Raw genomic sequence first — 21,471 nt, 5'->3', positions numbered from 1 at the left:
ACAGAGTAGGAGGTGGTCAGATGTGGTCAGATGTGGTCAGCAGGAAAATCTGGCGTGTGAGTAGAGTGTGCACGAGACAGGACCAAATATAAAAATTCCTTTGTGGCAATCTCTTGTTTTCGTTCAGAGCACGACACCGGTGTTGGCCCTTATCGCCAAAAGCTCTGGAATGACTTGCTCTTTCCAAGTTGACATCTTCCATTGTGTCTTCTATGTGTATGGAACTTCTCTTTCATCCTAAAATAATTGAATTGTTTTTTTCACTTTTGCTTCTGTCACATTTGAAATGTCAACACATTTTCCTGTTGCATTCTCAGTTTTCACTCAAGACATTTTCCAGACATTTTACCAGGGGGCTGGCAGGAAAAGTTCAGGAGAATGTCAGAAGTAACAGACTCGGACGTTGGTGTTCTCACATCTGCCCCTCTGGAAAACTTCAGGAAAACATCTGGACTTCAGTGCATCTCTGAAAGCAGCTTGTGTGTGAAAACCACTGTAGAAATATCAGTATCCTTAAAAACTCATCCAAACATTTAAAACAGCGAAGAATTCCCTTCCGATGACGAATGTGACAGAGCTCTCAAATTATTATTGTGATGCAAAACAAATAGATTTTCGTTTTGTTTGGCAGGATGTCCCAGACACATTCAGTCTTATGATAAAATATAAACGATCACTGGTAAAATAAACACTGTGGATTTATTAGGGAGATGTACGGTTGCATATCAATCACACACAGATTTAATCAGAGCTGAGATCTCTGAGAACAAAAACAATACTTTCTGTCATCTTCAGCAGTTGTCATGAAATTAAATCTTATCTTAAAATAAAACAATGTTTAATGTGTTTTAAGAGCAGTAAAAAGAGTCTGGGGTCTCCACGTACACTTAAGAACTTCAGTGCACCCATTCAGTATGAAGAGGGGCTGACACATCACAGTCTAACGTCAGCCTTTATTAAAATAAACCCGCCTCTAGATGGTGTCGGTTCAGTTTGCAGAAGCAGCATCAAACTTTTAACCTGATGTCAAACTGCCTCTCGTCAACTGTCCCGCACGAACAACTGACTCGTCTAGACTAGAACCAAACACTGAGGATGTATGTGCCAGTTGTTCCTTGGCACGGATAATAAATGTCCCAAAAAAATTTATTTGACCTCTAAAGACCAACTGCAGAGAGAATGTTTTAACTCCATCAGTAAAGGTCAACATTTCCATCGTGTAACCGCCATCACACTAAAAATCCAAGAGAGGGCTTGGGACTTGTAGGTGAAAGTTATTCTGCCAGTGTTGAACTTTCACATTTTATTTCCAGCTAACGCGGAGCACCTACCTTTAAATGCACAGGAACCGAAGCGAATCCAAAGAAACGATGTCGGCGATAAAGAAGCAAAAGGACCAGTCCAGGTAGAGCAGTCAGAGGGAAGCTTGTAAATATGGTTCTTTATTGCACACATGACATTTGTTTTCCTTTCTTTTGTTTTTGGTGTGAGCAACAAAAACTGGCATTACATGTTTTACACCCTATTCATTTTTCTCAGTCTAACCCTCTATATAAAATAAAAAAACAAGGAAACACAAAACAAAATAAAAGCTACTTCACATAAAATCTTACAACTCCACGAAAAAAAAATCTCACAGATTTTAGTGCACCACTATATAGATGAGGAACTTACAGTATATATCATACTAGTAATGTTTTAGGAAAAAAAAAGTATTATATTCATCACAGTCAAAACAAAAAAAATCCAGTGGGGCTGATTTTTTTTCTCACTCTGTATTTTGGTAGTATTTGCCCTTTAACCACCTGCTACATCGCTGAGACCAATACTGATTGGTTAACCTGCCGTTTAACTCATTGGAGGAATGTTTGTTAAACAGAACAGAAGAAGAAATAAAGGATCGACAGGTGAAAAGGTAGTTAGTAGATAAATGCACTGAATGCCCTGCGACAGATTTGGAAATTCACTGAGAACTCGGGGCCAGAGGGGGCAGCAGTATGTGAGCAGCCATTTCCTGCATACTGTGGTCCAATCAGAAAACAGACAAAAAGTGTCAAGTTCTCAGTGGATCAAATCGAAAACAGGAGCCATTAAGCCAAAGTTTAATGGAGGGAAATGCTGGAGACCAAATTCCTCACTTTGGTCGTCCTTTCCCGGTTTATGTTTCAAAGTTTATGTGCATTGTGCTGGAAAAAAAAGCGTGGGCATTTAGGGTTTTTTGTGCTCAACAAAAAAAAAAGCTTCCGGTAGATTAACTGAGACAGAAAATTGGCACTGGATGATAAAGTACAAAAATATATATCATTTTCCAATCTCAGTAAATAAGGCACTTTTTATTTTATGTTTTCTTAGATGCAATATTTAGGCAGTGTTTGTAACACTTGTGCTTTAGAAAATCCCTCGTCCATCATTTCCTTTTTTTTTATCCATCAGCTTGGTTTTCAAGGCGAGCCCCTGAAAACGTCTGATATGTAAAAGGCGGGGCTTGTGACAGCGTAAATGTAACGACTGCTAACGGACGGATTTTGGCTTAAGTTGCTCATTACAAGGAGGAGTCAATCAAAGACATCAAAGGCCAATCCTACGTTAATAAATTAAAAAACAAACTGATAACACCAAATGTACAGAGGAGGGAGAAAAAAATCAATTTGAGCTTGTTGCCAGTAATCCAATCTCTGTCTCTACTTGCTGGTGTACGAGCAGGTGTTTTAGGCGAAAACACCCGTTTTTCTGATCAAACACACAAAATGTTAATTTCAGCGCGGGAGAGAAATGTTAAGTTTGATGTTAGACACTTTTAATCCTCGTTCTTTGCTCGCTGAGACATGAAGAGAATCACAACAGTTTATGGCCAAGTTGTTTTTGTTGTGCATATTTTAATAAAAGGAAAGGAAGGAAGGAAAGAAAAAAAGTGGAGGCATCACTCAGTGGGTTAAAGTAATAATCAGGATTAATGAAGTTAATCTTTTGCTTGTGTGTCAGTGTCAATACCTTGAATTAGTGGGGAGAAGGGAGGAAAGCCGAGTAGAGAGAAGAGAGCTGAATGAACCCGGGGATGAGTGCACTGACACAGCAGTAGAATGAACAACACACACTGGCAGTGTTTCAGACCAACGGAAACAAAAACAATAAATACTGGCTAGCTGGAAGCCATATCAGCGTTTTACACTGGAAGGAATAGTAAGGTCGTTTTGATCCCAAAGTACTTCATATTGGCACGGTGGTACTGGTGTGTGTCTAAGCATTATGGATGCTCCCAAATGGCCCAGTATTAGCTGTTATATCAATAAGCTGAATGTTCACCAAACAGACAACAGCTGGTGATAACTGTAATGCTGCTATCCAGCATAACAAGCCATGGAGGCAATGGGGAGGAAAACATAAAAAAAGACAGGGGACGGCTTTAGATGATCACATTTACTGTCATCTATAAATGTGTCCCTGTGTCTGTCGTAAATACGTCTACACTGTGCGCTGATGAGATGTTCTGCTCTACATATTCACAGTAAAATTAAGCCTTTTGAGATGATTCACATGCAGTGGTTTTTTTCCACAGATTAGAACGAATGCCCAGAGAAAGATGAAAAACTGAAGTTTTATCTTAAGGGATTAGTTTTTTTTTGTTTTGACTATCTTTTGTGAAAGGACAGACCCACCCGCCCTTTAATCTTTGTTCGAGAGGGGACAGCTGACCCAAGAGTTAACCAGTGACCTCAAGTAACGTGCAGTTTTACACCCCCCGCCCATTCCCGCCAGACACTGCTACACTTCCTGTCTGGCGAGGTCAGTGACACAGGACGACTAACGAGAGAGAGTTGTCTCTAACAGGGACGACGAGACACAGCAGCGGTGTTGAGGCTGAGCGGAGGGCAAGTGTGAAGGGTGTCAGCAGATTTCTCCAGCAGAGGTGAGAGTGCGTGAGCGGCAGCGAGGGACGCTTATCAACTCGTGCAGTTTCCAGTTAGGTTGTGTGCGTGGAGTGATTGTATGTGCACAGATGACTGGGGTGTGTGTTCATGTAGTGTGCATGTCATCAGTCAGTGTAAGTGGTGGCCAGACACCAGTTTTAATTGTGTTAGTCCGTGAACCAGACCAAGGTAATACATTCATGAAACTGGTTAAAAACACAAGACAAAATATCAGCAAGTTAGTAAAATTCTTACTAAGAATGTTTTATTAAAATAAATGCCAAGAGGTTAATAAGAAAAAATAACAGCATACACCATGAAAACTAAATGCAAGCATGTAAAAATACTTATGACAAGAAAAAACTAATAAAGTAGCTAATGAGTTAAACAAGCTGGGAATTGGCAAGAAAACAAAAACAAAATATAACAGGGAAAAAGGCAACACTCCCCACGAGAGACAGTTTCCAAGATGAGGAAAGAGAAGAGGGGGAGGAAGAGAGGGACGTTTAGGAGGGGGGGAGAAAAGAAGCAGTGTGTTTCATTAAAAAAAAAAAAGAAAAAAGAAAAGAAGCACTCAGAAACATGATTAATATACATATAAAATGAGATTAGAAAAATACATTATAAACCTGTAACAATGGCTGTTAATTACATTATCATACATGTAGTAGGCAGGCCAGAGAGAATACGGTAGGTATAGAGTTCACCTTTCACCTGATGGACTAATCCAGCCTTTCACAATGACACAGCAAGTTGTAACATTGCAGAGGGAATTTTCTTAATACTGTCAAATGCTGAACAGCCATCACTTGCTCCACTTTCTTTTAATATTGCATTTCAATTTAAAATAACACTGAAAAAAGAGAAAAAATAAATTTCATTGACCTTTCGGTGTAACAGCATGATGAAAGAGCTATGAATAGAAATACAAACTGCCGGGGGGGGAAATATTGGGATCTAACAATTCTCTCAATTTAATATGATGAGTTTGTTTTACCTTCCAGTGATAACCCGTCACTTGTTTCAATAACTGAAAACTGGGGCTGTCGTTTCATTAACCAGCTGTTTTTATATTCGTCCATATTAATCTCATGATTGTTTCTTTAAGTTAAATTGACATCAGAACATGGACTGCATTCTTTCGGTTTGCAGCTGTTGAAACAAACGCGTAATGCAAACAGAGGACGACCCCTCCAACCTTTTGTTTCCGTTCTCTAACGTTTTATATTTTTCTCAGCTCATGGTCAAAAAATGTTGTGGCAGACTACCGCTTTGCTATTGGCAGTTAAATTTGTTCTAGGAAGGTAGTCACAGTCACCGACAACAAAATAAATCAAGACAATATTTCATATTTAAAATCTAAACAAAAAGAGAACAAAAGCTGCTCACACAGCAGAGTAAAGGGCTGTCAAGTAAAGGAAAAAGAAATTCAGGAAGACAAAACCATGGCACATATTTTAGCTGGTCAAAACGACTGCTATTCTTTTTGCATAGAATAACTTCGGTAACACCACGATATGGTGGCAGCTACCCTGCTCGACTATTCAGAGCATGTAACACTAGCCATTCCTCTCTGCGCCACTTGGTGGGTGCTGGATATTATTGAACACAACTGGAACACTCAGAAAACAGAAACCACTGTTGATAAGGCACTTTTGATTTGATCCTCTTTTTTTTTTTTTTTTTAACGTTCCGTGTCTTGCTCTGATCCTCGCTAACTTCCCAAAGGTTATGACTGTTTTGGTCTTCATCCTCCTTTCCAATCATTTCCCAGGTAACAGCACCTCCTTTCCTCACCCACTCAGTATTTCTGTTTTCTCCATATACTGTTTTTCTTTTTATTAGATTTTTTCAGATTTTGTAAATGCAAGTAAAGTATCAAAAGCTAAAATTGCCAAAAATAGATTTTTAAATTTTTTTCTCTTCTCCAGCACCCTGTAAAATTATCTATTTTTTGTTCTCTTCTGTATTTGTATATGCAATGACAGTTATCTACATTTTTATATATTTATATATATATTTATATATATATATAAGACGTATGTATAAAGCAATTTGAACAGGCAGGCATGGCTTTCACATCCTATTTTTTCTTGAGAGAGTTAAACAAAAAATAAATCAAGACCATGGGGCTCAGGATCTATACTATGATCACAGGGAGGTGTGACACATTGTGGATGCGCTTTTGGATGGTTTGGCATGTGTTGAAAAAGTAAATGTTTCATCTCGAAAAGAGATCAAACTCAAAGTTGAATTTCTAATTTGCAGGAAGGCTCAGATTATCCCAACCTAATGCCCCTACTGATGGAAAATGTTTACCTGGTGTAAAAAAAAGAAGGTCTGTTCAAAAATTGGCCAAATGTTGAGATGTAAAAATAAAACAAACACCTATTTGGCAACGTGGCTGATGAAACAACTCAATATAGAATCCTGACGAAAGCTTTTATGTTCCTAACTGTAAGTGCCCTTCCCCCTAGCAACATACTGTTACTGAGTAGCATGTTGATTTAGTGTTAAAAGCCGTAATATCGTTCACCTACTCAGAAGAAATGGAGCATCAATGGGTCAAAAAAATCATTAAACTGACCGACTGTCTGTTCCAGCTGAAGGCAGGCACCACAAATTCACACCCTAAACTCTAAAATCACAAAGAGAGCCCTGTCGGACAGATGCATAATTGCAGATATATAATTCATTGGAAAACCCTTTGGCTAAATATGCACACTTAATACTTTTTTTTGTCTTTTTGATCACAGCTCAGCTAACTCATCGAGATATTTTTCTAAATACATCAGGCACTGTAAAATGAATGTAGTGTGGATGGGGGTGTAGCAATGGGCAGCAGCTTATAAGCGCTGCCCCAAGAGCTGACCCCGAAGCCTCAGCACACCCTACTTTCATTGTAGTATTAATTAAAAAAATCAAAACAAAAATCACACACACATCAGCCCAATTTTGACCTTCCCATCTTGCCCTTCATAATTTCTTAGCTTTTTGCAGCCTGCTTCGAACATCAGATTGCATTTTATTTTCCAGAGAAAACCACCTGCCTTAGTCGATTTTAGCAAAACTCATTAGTCAAATATGAATAACAGAGAAACCAAAATCAAATGGAGAAAATGACTCAAAAAGTAAAACAAAATTAAAAACTAAAAAACACAAGACAGAGGAGAAAACACATAAATCATAAAAAGCTTCTTTTGCAATCATTTCAGCCATGCTTTTTTAAAAACAGACAGGAAGCTGTTTTGAGGGGGCACACCCAGAATGTGTCAGCTCATCATTACATCTTAGAGCTCAACATGTAAAAATGACAGAAATTAAACAAGTTAATGTGAGTGTGTGTTCTCTTTCCTTCTATTTCTTTTTCTCTCCTGACAGATGAGTGGTGTAACAGGGTGGGAGCAGGTAGGGGCTCTTCAGTATTTTTAAATTTTTTTGGGGAAGGGGCAGATGCACATTTTAAAGGGGTTATGTCATCGCTCTGAAACCAAATGGTTTGCGTCAAATGTTATTGAAGTTGGACTCGTACAAGTGAGGTCACCAAATCAGAGCAGTTACAGGGGAGTGGGTGGTCAGGGTGGGGTGGGGGCTTTATTGCTATATAATTCAGTGCAGATTCATGAGTAATACCACAACACATCCACCCAGTATATGATTCATGAAGAAAAAGAAAGAGAAAGAATGGGAATTGAACTCAAGGGAAAAAAATGAATTCTACACAACTTTGTTGGGTTTCGTTGTGTTTCTGTGAAGATTCTGCGTTGATTTCTATTTGTTTGTTTTTTGTCAGAACGTGTTAGGGTAACTGTACGGGCAGGCGCCTCTCTCTCTCTCTCACTTGCGTCCGAGAGGCTAGCAAAAGGCAATTACCAGTTAACTGATCAGCAGGCAGGCTTGGGGCGGCTCGTCATTGGGTGAAGAGTTCAGAGGTCAGAAGGTCATGTGTTAGTTGCCGGTGGCGGCTAGGTGGTTAGAAACAAAAACAAAACAAACAGAAAAAAAAGATAGAAAGGATATTAGTGTCAGCAAGAAGAGACTGGAATGACATCATTTTAACAATAAAATGAATGCAATCTCTCATGTTGCCCCCTGCTCCTGACTCCCCTGCCCATATGAGATGAACCCAGCTAATCTCATTATAATCATGACGCTGTCGCATCATGATCCCAGCCACTAAGCCCCCACCCTGAGTCATGTTGCCTGGCGGTTTAATTTAAGCGCAAATTGTCCCCAAACCCCCAAAAAACAGAAGCAAAGAGAAAGTGAACAGACAAACTAACATAAAAACATGAGTCTAGTGTTTTAGTGTATTTCAGGTTGAAGTGCAAGTTACAAACAGTGTGATTAGTGGTAAGGAGACTTTAAATAACTGATGTTATGTGAGGGATAACTGTGACTAGTGTTAAATGTGCAATGAATAGATGAATCGATGCTTTCCGATTCGTTCTCTTTATTTAGCAGTATATTTTTATATAATATAAATATACACAAGAACCATAAATACATTTGATATAAAATGCTCAAATATAAAATGACAGTACCTCGTGTACAACTGAAATATTAAAAAATGTATTTTAGCTTTATTCAATATATTTGCAAATACACTGGAGACGATGCAAGCTACCTCCGCTCATGTCTGTGCGTGTCTGTCTTCCATAGAAAAATAAAAATCCAAAATAAATTTAAATTTCAAGGTGAAATGGTGCCTGGTAGCAGCACGGCTACTTGTTTTTTATTCTGCCTGCTCGCTCTCTCACATACAATATAGAAATGAGTTTCCTATTTTCTTTGCTCCTTATGAACAAAGGAGTTAAATCATGAATGGGAACAAGCCTGTCCCAGTTTAGGCTCTTATCTCGCATCAGAGGAATGTCATTATACACCGTCAACACTGCTTGCAAAGATCAACCTGTCTGGCCTCACAGCTGCATAAGCTGCTGCTGCAAACAGCTGCAAAAGCTGCTAACATCACTTTTGCCTGAGCTCTGACATTAACATAGTCTTTATATATTTTATATATGTTAAGTACTAAATGTAAACAAATGTGCATACCACAATCAACCATTTAGCTGGCGTGTGGATGTATGGGGTAGGAAAGGTGGTGGTGGTGGTGGGGGAGGAGAGGAAAACAAAACTAACAAAAATAGACAATATGCAAATTCCCAACTAAGGCATCGAGGCATAATAGGCATAATATTCATTGAAATGCATCAGTCAATAGCAGAGTGTAGCTAATAGACTAAACTGACCTCTGTCAGCGGTCACAATCCTTTGGTAAGGATGGACCCGCGTGTCATGCCGTCTCACTTTAGTAGCCATTGCACCTAGATTGTAACAGGTCCACAAGGTTAGAAACCATTCACTTAGAGGAGGGGAAAAAAACAGTCATCTTTTACAGTAACAACATTCACATTTTAGCCATTATCATTATAATGATTGGATAATACAACAATACACAGAATAGCAACATAATACAGATTATAGTACATATACACACACCACGCATATCTTTCTTACTTGTAGAAAAATGCAGTAGAAAAAAATTATACACCTTTTCATGGTATTTAAAAATGCATAACTTAAGTAGGAAAATTCCACAGTGCTCAGAGTTATATAGAGGACTCTTTGAAAAGAGGGCAGGTAAAGGCTACAGGCTCCTGGGCTGTCCGCAAAAAAAACGGGATTGGTCCTGTGGGATCCAGAGTGGGATTGAGAGGAATTTGTCTCTTTATTTTGAAAGGTGGGGGAATCAAATACAGCTCTGATGGTAATTGAAAAGTGCCAGACACCACCTGCCTCTCCCTTTCTCTTTCATTTTCTCTTTCCCCTCTTTCACCATTCCTTTCCAGGTCAATCTGTTCACTGGCGGCAGGGGCTGTCATTTACCTCCTATATTTGTCACAACTCATTTCTTTCCTCTGCAGTGCCTGGCACCGCTTTGAATACATGACACAAAACAAACTGTGTGTGTCAATGTATGTTGAAGTATTGCAAAAAAATGGGATGAGCGCAGGAATTAAGAAATAAAAAAGGTAAAATATGTTATAAATGTAAGGATTTTGTTCCAACAAGGCTCTGAAGCAACAGATGTCCTGACATTTCTTTTTTCTGAGAAGCCAATGGCAGCTAGATACAGTTGCGCATGCGGTCGAGCAAAGTGCACGAGTACGTGCGCGAGTATGCTCCACAGGGCCCTGTGTTGCTGAAGGCACCGATCGATAGTGTGAGTAAATAAAATGCACTAAGCTGGTGTAACCCTGCAAGTTAAAGAGGGAAAAGCCAGTCAGCTGCTCCCGTCTGTTCTACACATGACTACCACAGGTATCCACAGGTCAGCTAAAATCACACTCATGGACTACGTTAGAGGAGCACTTTGTCGAATTAAAGCTGCAAAGTGACAAGGCATTTTTGTTTTTCGACATATGGCGTTCATATCAGATGATTTCATCCGTAGATGTGTCTCTTTGGTAGCAGATGTGTTGAGCTTAAAGCACCACTGAGAAGGGGTATAATACATCGACCCTGATACTGAACTGTACTCCTGACACAGAAACTAAGAGGGATGTCAGGTGCTACTCGCACTGAGCTCAAGTTCAAGAGGGGTGAGGCTAAGACAATGGAGAGAGGGGAAGGAGGAGAAAAAAGGGAAGACTGGAGGAATTTAATGAACATCCCCAGTGGGGGTGAGAGAGGGACTATCTACAGGCATCAAGGCCTGCCTGCAGAGAACAGTGCAGAGAAATTATTTCAAAAGCTGCAGAAATCCAAGGGGATCTGCTGCCAGACTGAATATGCCTCCAGGCCAGTGCATGAAAGGGTTAGAGAGCAGGCTGCGTGTATGCCAGTGTGTTTCTGTCCACGTGCCTCATTTCACACAGAGCCAAGCCCTCCTATATAAACCTTGCAGAAAAGAGGCAATGTCAACCTGAGAGCATAACTGTTTAGCGAGAGCATAACTTAAAACAGTGAAGTAACCTCAGTCTAAATACTAACTTTCCAAGAGCCTAGCCCACACAAGGTAAGTTTTGTCCCCCTTTTTCCATTTTAATATAGTGTCCATATGAGCCACATTCTGAAGCTGGACATCCCACTACCAAGGGTTTCACCAGCACATCCACCCTGTGAGTTTTTTTTTTTTTTTCAGGTGGACACGACATATTTACCTTTCAAAAAGTCCTGACTGTGGCTCATGGAAGCCGCGTCCAGCACCCCAACTCCGGGGTAAAACAAGCTCCCCTCCTGTCCAGGCTGGCTAAAGTTGAATGCTGTACCTGCCGCACCCATGCTTCCCCAGGCTCTCTTACCTAGAACCCCACTGTGCTCGATGGGGTACTCCAGCAGGGAGGTGGGTGCCAGGGCGTAAGGGTAGTCGTAAGGGGTGGTGTAGATAAGCCCGCCATCCGGTGTGGGAGGCACCAGTGTGGGCGTGCCATTAGGCAGCATGGTAGCCATCTGAGTGGGCCGGATGAGGTTCATGATGGGGGCCCCGGCTGGTGTTGGGGGCCGAAGTGAAGGGGGAGGCAACACCTGACCTGTGGAGGCCGCTATGAGGCGGGGGCCCTGAGCGGCTGCTGCCGCCGCTGCAAGAGAGAACGCAAGGGTGGCTGCCATAAGCAAGAGAGGAAAGGACAGCAGTAGAAAGAAAGAAAGAAAGAAAGAAAGGAAAAGAGATAAAGTGTAGTGTGGTTGATCATAATCACAGATGAACAGTGAAGGGTGAAAATACAAAAGGAGAAGAAGAAGGGGGAACAGGAAGTGGCAGGGAGAGAGGGGAGAGGGAGGGGGAACAAAAGGAAAATTAGTCCATGCAATGATCATGGTGGTGAACCACAAAAGCCACAATCTGTTGCCAAGAAAAAGTCAACATAGCAAAACTAAAATAAAAAAAATAACCCACACACCATAAACAAGAAGCACAAATGCTGCTGTCATCCCAGTGCATTCAAAGCATACCAGTCACCACAGCAGCCACACATTCATCAAGTGGAAATGGCACAGGTGAGGTAAACAACACACCAACAGAAATGGAGCATTTGACTTCATGGAGAGGAGGACACAAACAAGCAGATTGAACTGAACATGAAGGTCACTGGGGGAAAATGTGACACTTTATACTTTATAGTGAATGAAATGAATGTTGTTCCTCTACAAAGTCAGCAGTCCATTTAGGTTGGATAATGTACAGATAAACCCACAGTATCATATTTCAAGTGGTTGTGTGTTAGCATGTGGTGCGAGCTGCGCCACACAAGCTTCACCAAAGGCAGATCAAGCGCAATGGTAACTGTGGTTAGGTGGTGGGACACTTCATTGTGGCGGGTACAATTTGAGCAGATGAAAACTAAACATGGAAATGGATCACTTAAAGGGTTTCATTTCAAAAATGTGAAGATTTTCTGATTAATTAAATTAAAGTTTGGATATTCATTTATTACGTAATCAATAATCTGAGTAATTTCATAAGATCTGGATTGAGTTTAAAAGCAATTATGCATTTAGAAATGACACTTTAAGAGTAAAGAGCAAACACTAGATGTGTAAACTAGTGCCTAACATGCAGAGTTGAGCAGGTGGAGAACAGCAATGTCCTAAAGAGCAGGTGATAAAAAGCGATTGCATCTGGACTGCAGGGGAAAAGGATGGATGGATGGATGGAGGGATGGAGGACAGAAATACGAAGAAGAACAGAATGGAAGTTGTCCTACTCATGGTTGTGTAGGTTAACATGAATGGTTTGTAGAGCTTGAGAGAAGGAGAGAGATGTCTGCTAGTGGTCAGAGATAATACGATGGTATATACACAGGAGATCTGTTTACACACTTGCTTGATGAAAGTTAACAGTAGTAGTTAATAAGAAAGACAATATATGTACGTATGATCTATGCAGTAAAAAAGATTAGTTGTGTATGGTACAAAATGATGGAGTATGTTAAGTGTGGCTAAGTGCGTTCTCATGGCAGCTCACTTACGTGATTTGATGTTGTTGTCTCTGTACGTCCCATTGAGAATCGCCAGCTCCATCAGCTGCATCTTCTTCAAATTGTCTTCTCCCTCCGCCTGTAAAAAAAAAAAAAATTGAAAACGTTAGTGTCTCACCACAGTTACAAGCAACACACCAATTACACACAAGCAGAGGCCCAAACAATCCACATGACAACCGTTTCACCGCACTACATGACCGTGTTGTTAAAAGGCTACAGTTACAGCTAAATCATTTGGACACGACATGTCATCTGTTTCTCCGCGAGCACTGGTTGGACTGGGTTCAAAGGGGGGAACGGAGATGGAGATGAGCTAAAGTGCTGTTGTCATGGCGGAGTGCCTTGTCTTAGCTAAAATGCTGACAGAGACATTAAGTGTGCGAATGCATATTCATAATCCATATCAGAATGATAATTACTGTAATTTTCGTTGCTCCCTTGTGCGCAATCAAATGCGCAATAACCACTCTGGTTAATGTCAGTCCTGTCAATTAATGTTTGGATAAATAAATACAAAAGCAGCAGCCACTGTCATTATTGCCAAATTAGGGGACTGAAATTATTCACAGAAAGCAATTAAGATAGTGCCCCTCCTCCCACCCCCCCACCCCCCAACTCCATTTCCCCTGAAGCTAACGAACACTCAATAACCATGACAACACAAAAGCCCCAGTGATTTTCCAGGTTATACATCATAATTTAAGCAGGGCCTAATGTGAATTACTCTCCTGAAGGGTGCAAAGACGAGCATGTGATGCCTCGCTATCGTCAGATCCCCCTTAAATGAACAACTGATTTCATGCTTTTTTTACTGATGTGATGTGTTCACTCAGCATTTCAACTCACAAATACAAAAGCTCACGTACATGCACTCTGCATTTGCATGTTAACGCATCACCTGCACACACACAGTAAGGCCAACCAGCCTGTTGGTATTGGTGGTGGCAGTAATAAAAGCAGAGAGAGGCAGATACCGAACCTCCTCCGTTTCTCTATTCGCTGCTTAGAGTCTGTCTGCTGGACTAATTCACAGTTCAACAACAGTCTGTGGCTCCATTCAGACAACGATAAGCAAAGAAAGACATGGAGGGGGAGAGAAAGAAAGGGAGAAAAAGAACGAGGGCTCAGAGTTAAGCCCTCCCCTGAGACTCCTCTACAGCACAGCCACAGAGAGAGGAAGAGAAAGAGCGAGGTTAAGCAAGAGAAAGTGACAGAGGCTGGTCTCCCTTGACTAAATATAAGACAGTGGCCTCAAAGCAGTCACAGTATTCAGCTCTGTGTGTGTGTGTGTGTGTGTGTGTGTGTGTGTGTGTGATGTTTAGTGTACCACAGAGCTGCCAATTAACGAAGCAAGGAAATTCTTGCTCTCCTTCTCTACCTCCACAGTGCTGTCTCCCTTTTCTTTTAATGGGGGAGTCTTAAAATACAAAGATACACCGACATTTTTTTCAAAGTCACACTTTCGCAGCAGAGACAGACAAAAGGCTTGGAATGCAAAAAAAGAGATGCAACATACATGATTTAGATTTTTCTACTGGTGAAAATTTGATGTTTTCAGACATAAACTCCAGGTGTAGGTTCGGTAATTCTATGGAGTTTGCCTTAAACTTATGATGAATGTAGCAGGAGGTTGTCTGGGTCAGACGTGTTCACAACAACAAGAAAATGTCTAAACATTCAGATGAGGGGTCATGTCTGTGTAGGGCACGCATGAGGCAGGACATGAAATAGAGCCAAAATTAATTATCCTTAAATTAGCTTTCCTTAAGGATTTAAACTTTTTTTCTAAAACATACACGTTCTTTATAGTTGATACGCCTTAATGTGTCCCCTTTCCACTGGAGGAGAAGAGTGGACCATTTGACATGTAGCATCAACAGCGATACAAACACTAAGCTAATTGAACATGGCTGAGTTCAGTAGTTGACATGGGCAAGAAGACTCTCCTGCCTATGTAAACACAAGGCCTGAAACAGCTGCCTAACACACCTAAAAGCGAAAAGTAAACAGTACTAAATCCCATTTTTCATCTTTATCTTTGCTTCTTTCTTTTCTGTGTCCCTCTTTAGTTTCTTACATCACAAATGAAACCAGACCATGTCCTCTACAACCTTGTACAATATAAAAAAAGTTAAACAAACAAACCCCACAAGTCTGCTAAAATGTACTAATGACTCCCAAGAACCAAACAGTCGCTTTTTCCATTTCTTTCTTTGTGTGTGTGAGTCTCTCCCCAAAAACTGTGTCAGTGGTTCTTTGGAAGTGGGCCAAGCCCGACTTGCTAGACAAAACTATCCATTCTGCAGAAATTTTACTTGTCACAAGCTTTTCCCTAACACACCAGCCGGCAGTCTACAAACTATGGATAGGCAATCTGAAGATTTTATATCATGATTTATCTTGAGCAAACCCACAATCTAGTTTTCGAGGAAACTGTGACATTTTACCATTGTACCAACTAGAATATTTCTTCCCTGATAACATGGATCAGGACTACACTCACAAATCAACAGAATGGTTGCATACTCTGTGGCTGGGCTGGTTGGCCAAATGTGTCTCTTTAACAGGGTCTCTTCAAAAAAAAAAAAAAATGTTTTTATGTGAGCTGGCAGAATGGTGGATGAGTAGTTGGTGCCAGCAAAGGAGACAACATCAGTAGTGTGGAAGTGGTTCAGCTAATTATATGTAAATATTGTTGGTCAATGGTCAGCACTTTCAGACATAATGCGAATAATCTATTCCATCATCTGAGGGAACATGTCAAATATTTCACTCAGATCAGCACAACCTCTCTCAGCTGAAACTCCTGAGGTCCCAAAATATTGATAGTTACCATCGATACATTAGTTCAGTCAAATGAAATATAAAAGCAGCAAACAATGGGAAGAGGTGAATGAAACATTGAACTTTATAGCTGAGCTTACCATTCAAAGCTATAGACAACATTAGATTTAAGATACTGATGTACATGATATATTTTAAAACATCTTAAGTAAAATATTGTGAGGGAGAAACACTGTAGAAACACAGATCCTTGGTGTGTTTGTGGCTACACTAAAAGAGATTGTGAGAGGACCAGCATTTTCAAATGCAGGGGGGGGGGGGATGAAGACATTTTGGAGCTATTAGAGGTGGGCTGTTCTCTCACAAGATAAGACTGTAGACGATAGAATACAAGAAGATACAAGAAGGGGGAGCACAGGGGACCTGGCAGCAGGCTCAGTAAAAGTGCATGCTGCGATATGAATGTTAGGGCTGCCCGTGTGTTTGTGTGTGATGATGGATCGGCAGGGTTGTGGGGGTTAAATGGGCGCGGGGGAAGAGGGTGCCACCATCCATCCAACTCGGCATAGGTGGCATAGAGCCTGTTGAGAGGAGAGAGGCGCAAAATAGAGGGCAGCAAAAGTGGAAGAGCACAGATGCTGCTGCTAGGATGAGGTGTGCGCTGCTGTGTGTGAAATGTGTGTATCCCCAGTGGAGTGGTTCTGATATAGCTCTATCTTCTCGCTAACGCAGTTTGTTAGCTAAAGCCCCCAAACCCCAACAGATCATTACTGATTTACATCTGAAACAAGCTCATCTTTCCCCATCAAAATACAAATTCCCTACAGCAACGTCTCACTGCTTTTCTCTGGTTTTGTTCTCTGTGGTTGTTTGAGAAGTGTTTGCAATGTAAGAACTCTGGTTAGGGCAACAACTATAATGGCAAATCCCAAATGGCTGCAGACAGGAGGGGTAAGATTGGGAGAAACCTAATATCACCAGACAATGCTGGTGAGATGGCTAGAGTGAAGTTGGATTGACATGATTAATCTATTTTACCTCAGAATAGCTTAAAACTGATTTGATGTTCTCAGTATAATTATCATGGCAGAAGCAATGAGACTATTTCCAAGCATCTAATTCCAGTCAATCCGATTAGCCAAATACAAAATACAGTTGTGGCCACAGAGACGGCTGTTGCAGCTACTCAGCAAAAGTTGTATCATCTTGCTTTAAATCGTGTACCACAGAAGCACATCTCTGATGAAGGTTTGATGAACAGCACCACAGAGAGCAGTTAACACTTTAATGTTGCCTTGCTCAAGGTGACGCCAAAAATGAATACACTCCTCAGTCAGCATTCATCACCCATTCTAAATCATTAGCTCAGACACAGGCAGTGCTAGGCCTGTGTGTGTTGTGTATGTGTGTGTGGTTGTCTGTAATGATCTGGCTGCTGAAATTCCCAAGAGAGGACTAGCTGCTGGATTACAGAGTGAGAAAGGGGATGAGGAAAGGAAGTTTTTTGTTATCATCCCAAACATGCACGCATGCATGAGCGAGACAAACACACACACACACCCACATGCTCCTGTCCATCAGCGAAAAAGCCACTCAATAAAGCTGCTCTATCCACAAGAATCAGATTCAATCAATGAGGCCTATTTGTGAAACCAGCAGAGCGGTAAAAGCTATCAGGGAGGAGCAAGACAGAGGGATGAGGGAAGGAAGGGAGAGGAGGAGGAGGGAGACGTGAGTGCGATGAGCTAAAATAGGTGAGCCGTGTCCCACTGACTACCCGACAAACCTGCGATGAGGTCACTAGATGCATGCTAAATCATTTTCATGCATTACTCTTTTGTGCCTCTCATCTGATCAAAGCTTTCATCCATATGTCGAAGGATACGAAGTATAGCTAATGCCAATTGTTCCAGACAACAGAGCGTATGTTGAAAGCTGCATATATGCCTTGTTTGCACATGTGGATGATAACAGGCAACAGACGAGTGACTGTCTGGGTGTGTTTAAAGAGCCGCACCCTCACTCACCCCTGCACCCAATTCCTGGCCCTTTCCTATTCATCTAACCTGCAGATAAATACAACAGGCGCCTGGATTATCTCGGTGAATTTGCTCATGTCTATGGCTGCAACTGAGGGGGCGGTTTTTTTCTCCCTTCTTCTTCTTCTCCTCGTATCTGGCAAGAGTCGCTGTCTATGTATCTCAGCTCAGCTAACGGCTCAGCTCAGAGAGATGAAATGATGAGCAGTGAGAACGATACAAAGAGAAGTAAAACAAAAGAATACAGGGGAGGAGAAAAGACGCTGCAGAGCAAGTACAAGAGAGAGTGTGAATGATTGAGTCGGTGGAGAGATGGAGAGATATTCAGGAAGAAGAAAGGGATAGCTGGTGAATATGAGACAAGAAAAGATAGACAGCGTAGTGAAAACCAATTTGTCTGCTCCCTAGTGGGCTGACACTAGCTAAGGCCTGCTTTCCTTCCCTGGCCTCACTGTCAGTCATCTCAAACTATTGTATGCACACATACGTGTACTCACAAACACACACACACATAACCACACATATCTTAGGTCTTGGCGGGGGCCAGGGTCAGGCTCTCTCCAAACTACTCCAATTACCTCAGCAGTAAACACAGCCGCCCTGGCTGCCTCCTGGGATACAGGGAGAGGCAGAATGTGTAGAACTGAGAATGAGTGGGGGGGGGGGGGGGAGAGTTCTGTGGAGTGGAGGAGGTGGAATTGGGAGCCTCTGGGAGGGAGGAGTAGATGACTAGATGTAGAGGGGTGGAACTGGTAGTGGCGGCAGCTGTTTATTTTTTTCCCATTCCCCTCCCTCTCTCCACTCCCTTTTGGTTCCTTCCCAAACTCTAACATCTGGAGGAAAATGATTACTCTCGCCACGCTGCCAAGACGACTTATCAACAATTCCACACTCTCCAGAAAAAGAGAGCAAGGAAAGATGAGGGAATGAGTACTTGTAGTGAGCTTCAAAACATGTCCACAATAAATAAATAAATGAGAAAGTTTAGTCAAATTGAGTCGACTAAAGCAAACTTGGAAGCTGGATTGGGGTAAGAAATGAAAACACATGCATCACAAACCTGATTCACATGTTTTCATTAACAAGAAAGCAAATCAAAAAACTCCCCCGGGAAAATTAAAAACTAAACAAAACATAAAATCCCTCCTGACCACAAAACTTTATTTTTCATGAAAAACAATGCACTGATGAAGTACTATAAGGAAAGTAATTAAAACTATAGAATGACCAGCACATTAAAATACAGGGGAAAAGCGTATAAAACACTTCATAGACATCTATAACCTTGTCTATTTCATAAAAAGCATCTTTAAAGAATGTGCTGAAGTAAGTGCTGCATGTCCTTTCTCAAATTCACCGCTGCAGTTTCAAAGACAATTTCTTTCCTCTGCCTTGCTCCTCGGCTTTTGTGAACATATCTGCCGAGGGAATCAGGCCTCAACTGTATTTTCCTTTTCCCCCCAGTCTAACAACGCAATCTCCTGCAACTCTCCTCTCTGACTGACTCCTATCTTCTCAACGCTCCTGCAAAGCCTCTTTATTTCTCCTTTACTCATTTCCTCCCTTCCCAGACAGCTCTGTTAGCGACGTGCGCTATTAGTCATGCTAAACCACCAACACACTAGCTCATTAGCATAGAAGTGAACCTGACTCCAGTCAGATTATTACAAACACATCACAGCTACTCCGCCCTATTACTGTCAATCACACAGCTTACTGAGGTACAGTTTAAAGTGGCACGTTACAAAGTCAGGAACCAACTCTTCTGATAATACGCCACTGTCTGAATCATAACAAAGCTTCAAGGTAACCAGACTTCAGAGTAACTGAGCTGCTTCTGTCTGTCTGATGTGGCATTGGTGGGTGATCAGGCTCTAACAATATGTTGCAGAGAAATAGAAATTTCATTGGTGGAGCCTAGTTTACACCCAAAGTTTCTCTGGGATTATACGTAACATGCAATGGGTATGGGTGGTGGACACCATCTGGGCCCATGCACTTTGACTATGGGTCTGTGAGGCTTATAACAGCTTTTAATCGTACAGGAGAAGAGTGAGGTGGGCAGCCTTAGCACATTGTGCTCGCCCCATCAATATCAGCTGACATACACAGACTCAGTGTCACCGACAGGAGAAGAAAATATATTTTTCTAGTAGCTTCTTGCACTCTCAGAGAAATAAAAAAAAACATATTTTCTCTCATCAAAAGCATTTCCAGTAGTATGGGGGAAAGCTGTGTGGAAACTCTGACTGATCTTGTTTATCCTCAGAAACTGGGCTGATATTCCATGTAACATAACAGTATTAAGAGTGGATTAAAGTTCATATAAATAACCTAGAAAAATATAGACAGATTTAACTACATGATTTGGATATATTATTAAAGCTTGTTGGCCTGCAACGGCTTTGACAAACAGATGATGTTACAGGCTAAGTGCAGGAGGGATCATGCAGCCCCGCCATGTTGTACAGCCCAAAAAACAGCTGTCTGTGTCCTCCCCATCCCCTTTCTCTCAACATCATCTGTTCCCTACCTACCAATGAAATTCCCTCACTGTCATATGTCATCGAAGCTCATATTCCCACTGTACACCACCCTCAATCTCTACCTTACTCACTCACTGCTATTCCATCTCTCCTTCCACTTTCCCTCTTCTCCCCTCCCTTTATCCCTCATTCCACCAGGCTGCCAGACGGTGCATTGTTCTATCGCTGCGATCCTTTAATGCCATCCAATCGAGCAGGGAATATCTTGAAGGGATTTGGCCGGGATTGATTTGTGAGCTTTAAATAGTGCAAAGGGATTTGCATCAGATTCAGATATCCTGACTCAGAGCTGATGACTGGAGTCTTCTCTTAAAACAGAGTCCCTACCTTCTGCAAGAGGTGGGATTCAAACCTGGAACCCATTGGATGGATCTACCTCAACCACAAATTTTTAAATATATATTTAGAGAAACGTTTCTTAAAGTTGTTGGTTTATAAAAGAGTCCAAGCCTTAATTCAGACAAGAAACCTAAGAACATCAACGCTTACTTCAATTCTTTTTACACTTTAAATATGTATGTATGAATGTTTTTACCACAAGTGAAAGTGCTTAAAAGGGTAACTGACTATTGCCTTCCTGTTTTATTCCTGGAATGTCACGTTCAATGTCACAATTATGCCAGAAAAAGGGCTCTGTAAGTGGTAAAAAGCAGCACAGAGGCCAGTGACTATGTTACAGTGGTACCCCTCAAGTCAGAAGCTTCTCATCATGCAATCTTGCAGCACTGCATACAAAGAACAAATTTGCCACTGCGTGTTGTTCTCATCGTGAAAAGGTCTGAATGATAGTACCTCATCCCAGTGAAAACAAAAGCCAGATGTTACAGGGTGTTAATGGGTTTTTTTGTGCAGTGTGAATGGGTCTTTACTCTAATTACACTCGCCAACAATGTCAACATACAAGCCTGATTATGGGACAGATCTGCAAGTCATTCACATGGAACTGAATCCTCTCCACAATGCAAATTTATGTCCAGATGTTAACAAAGAGAAAACTTGAGGATGAAATAATTTTGACAATTCTGATCTCAGACTGAGAGCTATGTGGCACCCTAGCAGCTCTGCAAAGCCCCTTCAATGCATTGCAGAAAACCATATTCTATTTTTAGTGTTACTGTTATAGAAGTGCTGGCAAGACAAAAACATTGGAATTTCAAAAGAGCTTATTCAACAGAATAAAGAAATGTTTGGTTTTAGTTTTGTTGTGCCC

The 21,471-nt window shown here is 41.3% G+C and overlaps 1 protein-coding gene across 7 annotated transcripts in view; it reads right to left on the bottom strand.

Moving 5' to 3' along the window:
* Nucleotides 1–4,151: 4,151 nt before the first annotated feature.
* qkia (QKI, KH domain containing, RNA binding a) overlaps nt 4,152–21,471 on the bottom strand; it is a 75,141-nt gene continuing 57,821 nt past the window's right edge. The window contains exons 5-8 of one of the 7 annotated variants that reach the window (XM_020098027.2): nt 12,881–12,968; nt 11,216–11,515; nt 9,161–9,235; nt 4,152–7,873 (exon numbers count right to left, since the gene is read on the bottom strand). In XM_020098027.2, coding sequence (XP_019953586.1) covers nt 7,857–7,873; nt 9,161–9,235; nt 11,216–11,515; nt 12,881–12,968 — 480 coding nt within the window. In that variant the 3' untranslated portion in view covers nt 4,152–7,856. Of the gene's footprint in view, nt 7,874–8,344; nt 9,236–11,074; nt 11,516–12,880; nt 12,969–21,471 lie in introns of those variants that run through there. The other 6 variants (XM_020098023.2, XM_069536529.1, XM_069536528.1 and 3 more) reach the window with 6 other exon arrangements.

This window comes from Paralichthys olivaceus, chromosome 12 (genome assembly GCF_024713975.1).
Source record: "Paralichthys olivaceus isolate ysfri-2021 chromosome 12, ASM2471397v2, whole genome shotgun sequence".
NCBI lineage: Eukaryota > Metazoa > Chordata > Actinopteri > Pleuronectiformes > Paralichthyidae > Paralichthys > Paralichthys olivaceus.
The sequence above is the reverse complement of the archived record's forward strand: the minus strand, read 5'-3'. Positions and strand labels throughout refer to the sequence as shown.